At 41.9% G+C, this 12748-nt stretch overlaps 1 protein-coding gene across 3 annotated transcripts in view; it reads left to right on the forward strand.

The window, feature by feature from the left end:
- The window catches only part of NRDE2 (NRDE-2, necessary for RNA interference, domain containing), a 54497-nt gene that overhangs the window by 18438 nt on the left and 23311 nt on the right, over window positions 1-12748 (forward strand). For 2 of the 3 annotated variants that reach the window (XM_011949424.1, XM_011949425.1), the window contains 4 exons: window positions 1061-1210; window positions 9237-9684; window positions 10501-10906; window positions 12238-12371. In XM_011949424.1, coding sequence (XP_011804814.1) covers window positions 1061-1210; window positions 9237-9684; window positions 10501-10906; window positions 12238-12371 — 1138 coding nt within the window. Of the gene's footprint in view, window positions 1-1060; window positions 1211-9236; window positions 9685-10500; window positions 10907-11810; window positions 11841-12237; window positions 12372-12748 lie in introns of all 3 variants that reach the window. The other variant, XM_011949423.1, reaches the window with a different exon arrangement.

The following is a 12748-nucleotide window of genomic DNA, read 5'->3' on the forward strand; positions in this document are numbered from 1 at the left end:
ACCTCGGAGGCGGAGCTTGCGGTGAGCTGAGATCCGGCCACTGCACTCCAGCTTGGGTGATAGCGAGACTCCGTCTCAAAAAAAAAAAAAAAAAAGAAAAGAAATGCCATTCCTTTGTATTCCCTGCCAAGAATAACTAAGAAGCCTCCAGAATCTTTATTTGTACCTGGGCAGAGCTGAAAAGCAGAGATGGAGCAACAGTTAATGGCTGTTTTGACTACTTTGGCACCTTCTTGTGTCAGCAGCATTATAAACTGATTTTCTTTAGAGGAAGAAGATGTTAGATGCCAGAAAAACCTTCCCTCCCTCTCACTTAACGCCCCGGGAGTGGTTCCTTTTGTATCTGAGCTGAAAGTCTGCCAGCCTACACATTGGTTCAGAGAGATAGATTAGGGTCTTGTCTTCAGGGGAGCCTCATAATTCTGCCCTTTATGTACAAGGTCCAGACGTGTAAGCAAAGCGGCAAACAGAGTCCAGACCATAAAAATGACGCTGAGACCAAGCCTAAGTAATGTTGGAGGCCGAACAGTTCAGAGCAATGGCTTTTTTGAGAGGTTTTGAGTTGGAATAAACTATCTAGGCACTTTCAAGTAAGTTAGGTGAAGTTAGGGCAGGGCACTTGAATGTCGGTGGTTGTCACCTTGGGAGGTGTGGGAGTTCCCTCTGCCTAGCCCTCTAAGGTGCCTCAGAGCAGGAATACTTTTTAAGAAAAGACTTTGTTTATAAATATATTTGAAATTCAAGGTTACAGTAATCTAAATGAAACATTTTAAAAGAACTCCTGTATACCTGTATTCTTCAGGTTAGTTTTTGAGATAGGAAGACTTCTTTTGTTGGTAGAGTGTCATGTAGTGGTGACAGGTTTTGCTTTATTTTTTAAAACTCTTTGCCCAGAGTGAGAGTCCTCTTCCATCTCTGTGGCACATGTACATTTTGTATACTTGGGCGTGTTTGATGCTATGTGGAGTTTGAAGTGTTTAACTCTCATAATTGCTGAAAATGCCAACTGTGTCTCTGGAAGATTTTTAAAGTGCTTCTCCCTTCTTCCTTTGTCTCACAGTCAAGGAAATAATGCTGCAGCTGATACTGGACATCGCTTTGTTTGGCTTGAGGACATTCAGGCTGTGACGGGAGAAACCTTCAGAACAGATAAGAAACCAGATCCTGCGAACTGGGAGTACAAGTCTCTCTACCGAGGGGATATAGCAAGGTAGCCACCTTGTTTTGCCCCAGTTTTCGCTGTAGGAAAGTAACTTTTTTCTCCTCGGAACTCTCTTGGCACTGTCTGTCTGCCTGTTTCTGTCTTTCATCAGTTCTGTTGGGTTTTATTTATTGCATTGTTCAGGCACATGTCTTATCTCATATTCTAAAATGAAAGCTTAATGCTTGAATTCAAGTCAGATTAATCTTATTTATCCCTGGTGCTTGCCATAGGGCCTGGCACAGTAGGTGTTCTATAAGTATTTGTTGAATAAGTGAATCCAAAAGTACCTTGTAATAATTAATTGTGACAGAATATCTGGTAATCATTTGGTCTAACCTATATGCCATTTTTTAAAGTGGCAAAGCTTTTATTTATCCACCCCCAACTTCTGTCATTTAAAAAATGACATTTAGTGGTAAGGACTTTCTCAAAATGTTTCTAGCATACACCATCAGATAATCATAAAAATCATTTAAAAAAATCATAAAAAATAGGTGATACTTGCTTTAGTAATAGAGTTTGAACTTTTCCCCTCTAATCTGGCAATCGAAAATATTTGAGTACTTACTAAACCCTTTAGACCAAACTTGTCCAACCCAAATTTGTAAACTTTCTGAAAACATTATGACATTTTTTTTGTGATTTTTTTTTTTTCTTTAACTCATCAGCTATTATTAGTGTTAGTGTATTTTATGTGTGGCCCAAGACAATTCTTCATCCAATGGGGCCCAGGTAAACCAAAAGATTGGATACGGTATTAGTCCATTTTCGTACTGTTGGGAAGAAATACCCGAGACTGGGTAAATTGTAAAGAAAAAGAGTTTTAATGGACTCACAATTCTACATGGCTGGGGAGACTTCACAATCGTGGCAGAAGGTGAAAAAGGAGCAAAGGCACGTCTTACATGGTGGCTGCTCTTTATAAAACCAGGGGAATTGCCCTTTATAAAACCATCAGATCTCGTGACACTCACTATCACGAGAATGGCACGGGAAAGACCTGCCCCATGATTCAATTACCTCCCACCAGGCCCCTCCCACGATGTGGGGATTATGGGAGCTACAGTTCAAGATGAGATTTGGGTGGGGACACAGCCAAACCGTATCTGATACCCCTGCTTTAGACATTTAGTACTTCGTAAGAAACCGTGAGGAACATAAAGAACAGTAACACACAATCTGTTCCCAAACAGTTTACAGATAATGAGAATTGAAGACAGAGAATCATCAGTTTTAGAATACAAAGACAAGAGGAGATCTTGAAGATTATTATTCTTTATAGACTAATGACTTTGTGAAATAAATTTCCATTTCCATTATTTTGCTGTGTCTCCAAATTTTAATCCTGTTGTCACTTATCCTGACATTATACCTCACCATGTAAGCAATTCCAACTAAAATTTCCTTCCTGATGAGTTGTTTTATTCAGTACATATTTAATCTACCTACTGTCAGTGGAAACTTTATGGTTGAGCATAACCGACTTATTATATTTTCAATGTATTCATGTATTTTTGAGTTATCTTAATGCTCCTTGAGGTATTACTTGGTTTTCTGTGCCACCAAAGGCACACCCAGATGTGGTAGATTCCCAAGAAAAGATGGGCAGTTGGACCAGGCATGGTAGCTCATGCCTGTCATCCTAGCACTTTGGGAGGCTGAGGTGGGTGGATCACTTGAGGTCAGGAGTTCGAGACCAGCCTGGCCAACATGGTGAAACCCCATCTTTACTAAAAATACAAAAATTAGCTGGGCATGTTGTTACATGCCTGTAATCCCAGCTACTGGGAGGGCTGAGGCAGGACAATCGCTTGAACCTGGGAGATGGAGGTTGCAGTAAGCCGAGATTGTGCTACTGCACTCCAGCCTGGGTGACAGAGTGAGACTCCATCTCAAAAAAAAAAAAAAAAAAAAAAAAAGATGGGCAGTCAACAAACAGAGATTGGACATGAGGTAGTGGCCATGGTGCTGTGTGTGTTGTTTCACTTAAGTCAGCCTGTCTGATCCTCACAGCTGCTTGTGAGGAGGAAGAGGAGAACCCTCTTCATTTTACAAATGAGGAAAAGAAATTGCGGAGAGGTTAAGTAACTGCACAAGATCATGCAGCCAGGCAGCCACAGGGTTGGGATTTGAACCCTCATGTCTCTGACTTCACATTTCAAATGTTCTTTCACTGCCCATGCAGAAAGATGAGACAGGGTGTGTTGGTAGGACATTTTCTAGATTTGGAAAGAGAGGACTCTGGTTCTCATTCTGACTTGGCCATTTACTAGCAATATAGTTCCAGGCAAGTCACCCGACCTGTCTGAGCCTCTGTTGCTTCCTTTGTAAATTGGAAATTGCAACTTCTGCCATGGCTTGTGCTCAAATATCAGAATATTTGATATGGAATTGGAAATTGGTATGCAAACATAAAGGGTTAGTATTTATTAATAGATGAAAAGAGGAGAACGTACTAACAAAGAGTGGCTCTTGAGCTTCTGCTAATGAATGGCACAGACTTAGGAAGGAAGTAATTGGAAACAGCCTTATTAATCTAAACCTCAAGGATGCCACTGCTAAAGGGCTTAGGGCATTGTGATTTCCTAGCCATTTGGTAAAGTTTACACAAGACACATCTTGCCTGGATTAGTAGCTGGATTAGTAACTGTTAGTGTCCAGCTCTGAGAAGATATTGATACCATGGCCATCTGAGCTGGTCAGAAGACAGTGGGAATACTGTCCCCGAGCAATGGGCTTAATGCCTCAAGTGCATAGAAGTCAATACTATGGCACCAGCTTTTGAGAGAAGCAGCAGCTTTATTGCAAGGTCAACAGGAGGCATCACTTGAATCTGTCTCCCCCAAATGGGGTCTGTGTTTTAGAGGAAGAGAGTAACTGTGAGGGAGATAGGAAACTGCATCAAGGCGTGATTTGATTGGGTTATGGAGACAGACAGTGTAGGGTTCTTGTCTCTTTTTTTTTTTTCTATTGAGACAGAGTCTCGCTCTGTCGCCCAGGCTGGAGTGCAGTGACGTGGTCTTGACTCACTGCAACCTCCGCCTTCTGGGTTCAAACGATTCTCTGCCTCAGTCTCCTAAGTAACTGGGACGACAGGCGTGTGCTACCATGCCCGACTAATTTTTTTTTTTCCGTATGCCACTAAAATTTGCCCGAGTTTATTCAACCTGCATTCATTTTAATTGCCTGGAGCTTTGGATTTAATTCTTCCATCCCACTTTGTATCTTTCATTTGCTTCACTCTCTCTAGCTTTTATTCTTTCTTTCTCTTTTCCATTGGGCCAGTGCACCTGACCCAGCTCACATGCGTGGACTCTGGGAAAGTAAATGCCCGGCTGATTTTTTTGTATTTGTGTATTTTTAGTAGAGATGGGCTTTCACCATGTTAGCCAGGATGGTCTCAATCTCCTGACCTCGTGATCCACCCACCTCGGCCTCACAAAGTGCTGAGATTACAGGCGTGAGCCACTGTGCCCAGCCTGTGGGTTCTTGGCTCTTAAGTTCATGTGGCAGCAACTCCCCTCACTTCTTAATTTGGTCCGTGCTCCTTGGTTCAGGTACCTTGGTTCCCTATGTGGGTGACATTTTTGTTCCCTGGCTTTGGGGTCACCAATTGGGCACACTTGATTCACCTGCACGAGCTTGTGACTGGCGAGCTGTGGGTCCACTGCAACTGAAAAACAACTCATTGTTCTGTTATTGGCAAAGTTGAAGTAGTTTGAACTGGTTCTGCAGTTAATTTTGTGTCGGGTACTGAATTTTCACACTTTGGGGGAACACTGACACACTGAGAGCGTTGAAATGAAGGTGAACACTTAAAATTTGACTAGCACTGTCATGTGAGGACTAGATGGGCATTTGGCCTAGGCAGGGATATGATCATTGTTTTGTTTTTTTTTTTCCCCCATCCCACCCCCGATCATTGTCTTTTAAGCTTGGTTGGACTGTCCTTTGGAGGCTGGATTGACAACGTTTTGTGTGGCTTGTCAAGTTAGAACCAGTACTAATGAGTGGAAGTTCCAGGAGGTCAGATTTGACTCCGTATAGAGTAGCACGTTGTCTACGCCTGTGAGCATCCCACTGTGACACTGTACGGGAGGATTGTGGTGAGCAGGGGTTAGGTTCTAAAGTTAGTGTATAGCTTGAAAATTAGAGTCAAACTATATTTGGAAAATTCCTTAAGACTAATATACTGTCTGATAGTGAAGTTCAGCTCAGTCAGTTTTTTCTCCATTTTTGGAATAGATTGTTATTTCTTTGGCTATATACCAGATAAAATAGTTGGCTTATGTTTAGGAGCCAACTTTGATAAAATAATAGTTTAAACTTATCTAACCCTTACTGTATGGCAGACACTCTTCTAAGGACTTTACATATATAAAGATTTTTGGCCAAGTGCAGTGACCCATACTTGTAGTGCCAGCACTTTGGGAGGTCAAGACAGGAGGATTGCTTCAGGCCGGGGGTTCAAGACAAGGCTCAACAACATAGTAAGGCTGTGTCTCTACAAAAAATTTAAAAATTAGCTGAGTGTGGTGGCGTATACCTGTAGTCCAGCTATTCAGGAGGCTGAAGCGGGAGGCCTGCTGAAGGAGTTTGAGGCTGCGCTGAGCTATATTGCATCACTGCACTCCAGCCTGGGCAACAGAGGGAAACCCTACAAATTTTTTTGTAGACCGGTGCAGTGGCTCACACCTGTAATCCCTGTATTTTTAGTAGAGATGAGGTTTCACCATGTTAGCTGGGATGGTCTCAATCTCCTGACTTCATGATCCGCCTATCTTGACCTCCCAAAGTGCTGAGGTGGGCGGATCGCTTGAGGTCAGGAGTTCAAGACAGCCTGGCTAAATTTTATATTTTTAGTAGAGATGGGGTTTTACCATGTTGGCCTTAATTGATCCACCCACCTCAGCTTCCCAAAGTTCTGGGATTACAGGTGTGAGCTACCATGCCCGGCTGTTAGTTGATTATTTGATAAGGATTTTATAGGAAAAGTGCCTTCATTTGGGGAAACTTTGTGTTAAATTGCAGCCTAGGTCCTGTATAATTATTAAGATCTTATGCTAAGTGATAAATTGGATACAACCTAAATGTCTAACAATTGGGAAATGGTTAAATAAATTATGGCACATTGATACAATGGAACAGTTTGAAGTCAATAAAAATTATATTATCTAAGATTAATGGTATAGGGAGATGCTTAAAAGTGGGAAGGAAGGCCTGAAACTATGTGATATCAACTATTTTTAAAAAGGATGTATGTGCACACATATAAATACATACCAAAACACATATAGTGTCTGAAAGTAGATAGTAATATAGGCCAGTAACAGTTTTCCCCTTCCCTTATCATTTCCATCTAATTTGTTATAAAAATACAGCTGTTAGTTTAAAGTCAGGAAACAGTAAACATTTTTCAAGAGATTATACGAATATCTAAAATATTGTATATTTTTTGTGAGACTAATGAGGAATCAATACTATTAAAAGAGGACTAAGGAGAACAAAACTAGCTTTTTAACTTTGTTCCTTAGGGAATAGTAGCCTTGTTTAGAACTACATTAGTGCAATTTTTTTTTTTTTTTTTTTGAGACCGAGTCTCACTCTGTTGCCCAGGCTGGAGTGCAATGGCTTGATCCCGGCTCACTGCAACCTCCACCTCCTGGGTTCAAGTGATTCGCCTGCCTCAGCCTCCCAAGTAGCTGAGATTATAGTCGTGTGCCACCACGCCCTGCTAATTTTGTATGTTTAGTAGAGATGGGGTTTCATCATGTTAGCCAGACTGATCTCGAACTCCAACCTCTGGTGATCCGCCCACCTCGGCCTCCCAAAGTACCGGGATTACAGACATGAGCCACCACGCCCGGCCTACATTAGTGCTATTTTATCTCATCACACCTTTGTTAAGGTTCTTTTTGACTCATAAATGGAATGACAAGAGATTATCATGAGATAGTCTAGAAAGAATTGGGAGGGAGTCCAGATAAAAGGTTTGAGAGAGAATGTTTGTGTCTGTGTGAGAAAATAGTCCCCTGCCATGAAATTTGCTGTGTTTGGTCAGTGAGGAGGGCAAAGGCGCTTAGAGAGGGGACCTGTTGATGGTGGAGAAGCCGCAGAGGTGAGGGAGAGAGCCCGGCCCTGAACCAAGGTGAAGTGGAGTGGAGCTTCCTGGGAGCTGATAGAAGATAAAGGCAGTTCTCCCCTGCCTTTTTCTCCCCACAGCATTTCCAATTTTATTAGGAAAAAATTTTAATATACACAAAAGTTGAAAGATTTTTACAGTGAATGTTCATATAACTGCCCCCCACATCTACCATTAACTTTGTATTGTACTTGCTTTGCCATATCTGTCCCTCCATCAGCCCATCCTATTTCTTTGATGCATTTCAAAGTAAACTGCAGATCAATAAACAACCCCCTATATACTTGAACATGGGTATTATTAACTAGAGGTCAAGAGTCAATATTTATTTAGTTTTATTACTTTAATCGAAAATGTACATGCAATGTAATGCACAAAGCTTCATTCTCTTGAGTTTCGGGAAATGTATACACGCCTGTATAACCCGAACGTTTATTAAAATGTGAAATATTACTATGACCCCCAAAAGTTTCCTCGTGCTCTTTTCTGGTCAGTTTGCACCCCATTCTCCCAGAGGCAACTGTTCTCATTTGTTTCCACCATCAGTTCATTTTACCTGTTCTAGAATGTCATGTAGGTGGAATTATGCAGTGTGTACTCTTTTGTATCTGGCTGCTTTCACTCAGCGTAATGTTTTTGGGATCATCTGTCCATAAGGCACTTACCAGTAGCTCCTTTTTACTGCTGGTAGTATTCCATTGTGTGGCTGTACCTTCGTTTCCTTATCCATCTTCTATTGATGGACACGTGGACTCTTTCAGTGTTTGGCTGTTAGGAACAAAGCTGTCGAGAACATTTGTGCTCACGTCTTTGTGTAGACATATGCTTTCCTTTTTCTTGGGTAAATATGTAGGAATAGAATTGCTGGGTCATAGGTTAGGTCTGTGTTGAGTTTTTTAAGAAACAGCCAGATCTTTTCCCAAAGTGATTATACCAGGTTACATTCGTGCTGACAGCGGATGAGAGTCCTGGTTCCTCCACAGGTTACTCACCAACATTTGGTGTTGTCAGCCTTTTACATATTAATTTAAAACTGTTCTAGTTGGTGTGTGGGGTACCTCATTGTGGTTTTAATTTGCATGTCCTTGTTGACTAATGATGTTGAGTATTTTTTTTTATGTGCTTATTGGTTATTCATGTCTCCTTTTGTGGAATTTCAGTTCAGATCTTTTGCCCATTTTTAAAATTGAATTGTTTGCTAACATACATACAGAAAAATGTACAATTTTCCTTAGCTTTTGCCTGTGCAAATATTCAGTAGTCATGTGTTTGTTAACTCTGGGGACGCCTACACGTTCCATAAAAGCGTTTTAGAACCCAACCTCTTTTCCTCTAGAGTAGAAAATAACTAAATGTAATTTCATTTGACATACTTTGTTTCAGGATTAAAAAAAGAATCTTAGGCCTATATGTTACCTTCTTAAGTAGGGACACAGGAAAATATTGAGAAAACAGGACTGGTCTAGGAGACAGATGATCCAGGTTCCCAGGCCTCAGTGTCCTTATTTAGGAACAGTTAAGAGAGGGGATGATAATTTTTGCCTTGCCTGTCACACATGGCTGTGATGATCAAATGACATAATGTGTGTGACAGTTCTTTACAAGGTTCCAGGAAAATAGAAATTACTAAGATCTAGAAGACAGGCATGATCTGAAATTCATGAGATGTTAACAAAGAGTTGAAGTGTTATAGGAGGAAGTCAAGCCAGGCAGAAAAAAAGTTAATTGCTAGTCCTTGTGTATCTCCAGATAGAAACAATCTGAAGGTAAGGTGAATTTGGATATATGCAGTGAACCTGCGTAACGAGAGTTTAGGTCTAATGCGCCTTCAGTCATTCAGAGGTAGTACACATATTCCCTCAGTAACTTTTTTTCTTTTTCTAATATCAGGTACAAGAGGAAAGGAGACTCCTGCCTTGGCATTAACCCTAAGAAGCAGTGCATATCTTGGGAAGGGACTTCCACAGAGAAGAAGCATTCACGCAAGCAGGTTGAACGCTATTTTACTAAGAAGAGTGTGGGATTAATGAACATTGATGGAGCTGCCATCAGCAGTAAAACTGAACCTCCCTCATCTGAGCCCATTTCCTTCATACCAGTGAAGGACTTGGAAGATGCAGCTCCTGTTACAACCTGGTTGAATCCTCTGGGGATTTATGATCAGTCAACCACACAGTGGCTACAAGGACAGGGTCCTCCAGAGCAGGAATCAAAGCAGCCAGACACACAGCCAGACAGCGAGAGTGCGGCTCTCAAGGCCAAGGTGGAGGAGTTTAACAGGAGGGTGCGGGAGAATCCTCGGGATACGCAGCTGTGGATGGCATTCGTTGCTTTTCAGGTATGTGTTGCCATCCCAATTCTCTTACCTTAGAAGGACATTCCTGATTTTGGACAAACTGATGGACTCTGCAGCAATTTTTGAGCTAATGAGGAAATTTGACACTGGGCATACAAAGATTATTAGAGCCTTTGCCCTGAGCTCGCTCAGAGTCCAATGAGGAGAATGGACATGTGAAGAATACATGCAGCCCTGGGGTAGTAAATGGTGTAATGTGTAACTTGGGAGTGGAGTGAGGGCATGATTTGCATTGAGGGAGGAGAAAGAGCTACCAAGAAGGAGAAGGTAAAGTTCAACACAATCTTGAAAGAAGAGGGGATGTTCACCAGGTAGGGAAAGGCATTCCTGAGGTACAAACAGAAGAGGCAGAGCTCACAGAGTTGTGAAAGAGAGAGGGCTGCTCAGTGTATTACCCAGTTAGAGCCACGCATTCCCTTTCGAAAACTTGTGGGTTTGTCTGAGTCTCTCATTTTGAACCACTCATACAATTACCATATTTTGTGCCACATTTGGCCCTTTTATTGGTGAGGTCTGCTCCTCAGAAAAGACTTTCAAGGCATTGTATGCCAGAGTCATTGATACAGAAATCAAAGCTTAAAATGGCAGAGAGTGGACAGTTAAGTGAGAAACACAAGATCAGACATACTAGGTGACAGAAGCACCTTAGGATCCAAGTGTTCTTTAAAAGAAATTGTGGTGAACCGGTGGTTTAAGAAAGTCCCTAGGGGGTGGTAAGAAAATCACTAAGCTTTGTTGAAACTCTTGAGGATCCCCCAGGTCCATTTGCATTTGTCAATTGGTGTTTTTGTTGTTGAGGACGAGGTCATGAAAAGTCCTGGCCTGTATGCCATCGAGGAAGGAGAGCAGGAAAAGCGAAAGAGGTCCCTGAAGCTCATTCTGGAGAAGAAGCTGGCCATTCTGGAGCGGGCCATTGAGAGCAACCAGAGCAGTGTGGATCTGAAACTGGCCAAGCTGAAGCTCTGCACAGAGTTCTGGGAGCCCTCCACTCTGGTCAAAGAGTGGCAGAAACTGATATTTTTGCATCCCAATAATACAGCCCTTTGGCAGAAATACCTTTTATTTTGCCAGAGCCAGTTTAGTACCTTTTCGATATCAAAAATTCACAGTCTTTATGGAAAATGCTTGAGCACTTTGTCTGCTGTTAAGGACGGCAGCATCTTATCTCACCCTGCGTTGCCTGGCACGGAAGAGGCCATGTTTGGTAAGGAGATAACCAGATCCAGTTACGTGGGAGGAGTTAGACTTTCTTTTGGCTTTACTTGAAAATGAAGATCTATTTTTGATTTATTCTAGAAAAAGTTTGAATTGTTTGATAGAACTGATTTTTTTAAAAAAGTATAACGACTCTTTTTGATAACAAATTTGCCCCCAGCTCCCAGGGCAGGTGGGGTCAATAGAGCCAGTAGAGTTAAGATATCACTGGACAAGGTTCTGCTGATTAGCCAAGTAAACAGACAAATCTCTTAACTGCTTTGGCAGTCAATGGCCTTATCTGTTGAGATGCATGTACCTGTCTCACCCAATTATAGGGTCCCAGGCAGTAATGTCTGTGAGATGCCCTGACTGGGAACCGCTGCGTAAATAGAAGTTTTGGGCATTATTATGCTGTTACCATTTTTGGTCTGTCCTGAAGGAGCCTGGAATATAAATTTTGACAGTATTGAGATGTTGGAGGCTGCATGTTTTGCTGAGCCAGAGAGTATCACTCCTGACCTTGAATCGTGAAGGCTTTGCCCTTCGCTGGCTCTGGTGTGTCCTTGGGCAGGTCCTCTTTGAGCCCCAGTTTCTCCATCAGCAGCAGTACTATAAACCTGCTTTACAGGACTGTGGTGCACAGTAAGCGAGATAATCTGTGGCAAGTCTAGCTCAGTGTCCGGCATTTATTTGATCACAACCCCTGTTACTGAGTATTGATTACTATTGGCATCTAAAGATAGAAATACGTTGCTCTCAAAATAATAAGCATTTATCACACTGACACAGAGTCTTGAATTTGTTACTGTTTGTGATCTACTCAAATAGTTTAGTGTTATTTAGTAGCTGGAATTGTACCACAAGTAAGATGAACTGGAATATTCAGACATGGAACCTTAATTTTTTTATAGCCGACTCCGAACATAGGATGAAAGTTGCTGGCGAATAATGCCATCTAGTGATCAACTGAATACAGCTCTTTGCTTCCTGATAAAAATCTGCTACGCCATCCTTTTTCTACAATTTTTCTTGTAATAATGAGCTCTGATTATTTGACAGCATTCAGACCAACCTCTTGATTTACTTTTATGTACTATATATAGTTTTTATTGTTAACATTTGTGTTCTGTGGTTTCATACAAAAATTAGAACAAACATACTTGGTTTATAATACTGTGTGAGACGCTTTAAATCAGGATATGTATCACAGCTTTGTAAATTAACAGTGATTGCAGGTAAAAGATGTTCTCAGTGTGTTAATTGCCTGTTTTGAGAAGTACATTCTTTCCCTTTAGTGGTATCAACCTGGCTTCTTCCCCTTTGCCCTCCTGTTTGCAGCACTCTTTCTTCAGCAGTGCCACTTTCTGCGGCAGGCCGGGCACTCTGAGAAGGCCGTCTCATTGTTCCAGGCCATGGTGGACTTCACCTTCTTCAAACCTGACAGCGTGAAAGATCTGCCTACCAAAGGACAGGTACCCAGCTCTGCTCGCCTCATCTCTTTCTTTCTGGCTCTTTGGAGGGAGGGAGAGGGGGAAGGTGTGGATAATGAGAGGTGGTGTGGATAATGAGAGGTGGTGTGGATAATGAGAGGTGGTGTGGTAGTGTTTTTAAAATATCATATCCTCCTTTGTATCAGTCTGCTGAGGAGGACTTCTTAGAAATAGTCCAGTGATCTGAGGAAAGTTTTGTAATGAAAGTGGTGAGATATGGATAGGTAAAGACACTTCCCCTCCTTCACAACATAAAGGCTGTCTGAGGACCCACCCTCTCATCTTGCCTGCCTTCTTTCTTTTTCCTTTTCTTTTGCCTCCCTCCTTCCTCTCCCTCCTCTTGTCTCTCCTCCCCTCCC

The sequence above is a fragment of the Colobus angolensis genome, unplaced genomic scaffold (assembly GCF_000951035.1).
Source record: "Colobus angolensis palliatus isolate OR3802 unplaced genomic scaffold, Cang.pa_1.0 Scaffold3, whole genome shotgun sequence".
NCBI classification, from domain to species: Eukaryota; Metazoa; Chordata; class Mammalia; order Primates; family Cercopithecidae; genus Colobus; species Colobus angolensis.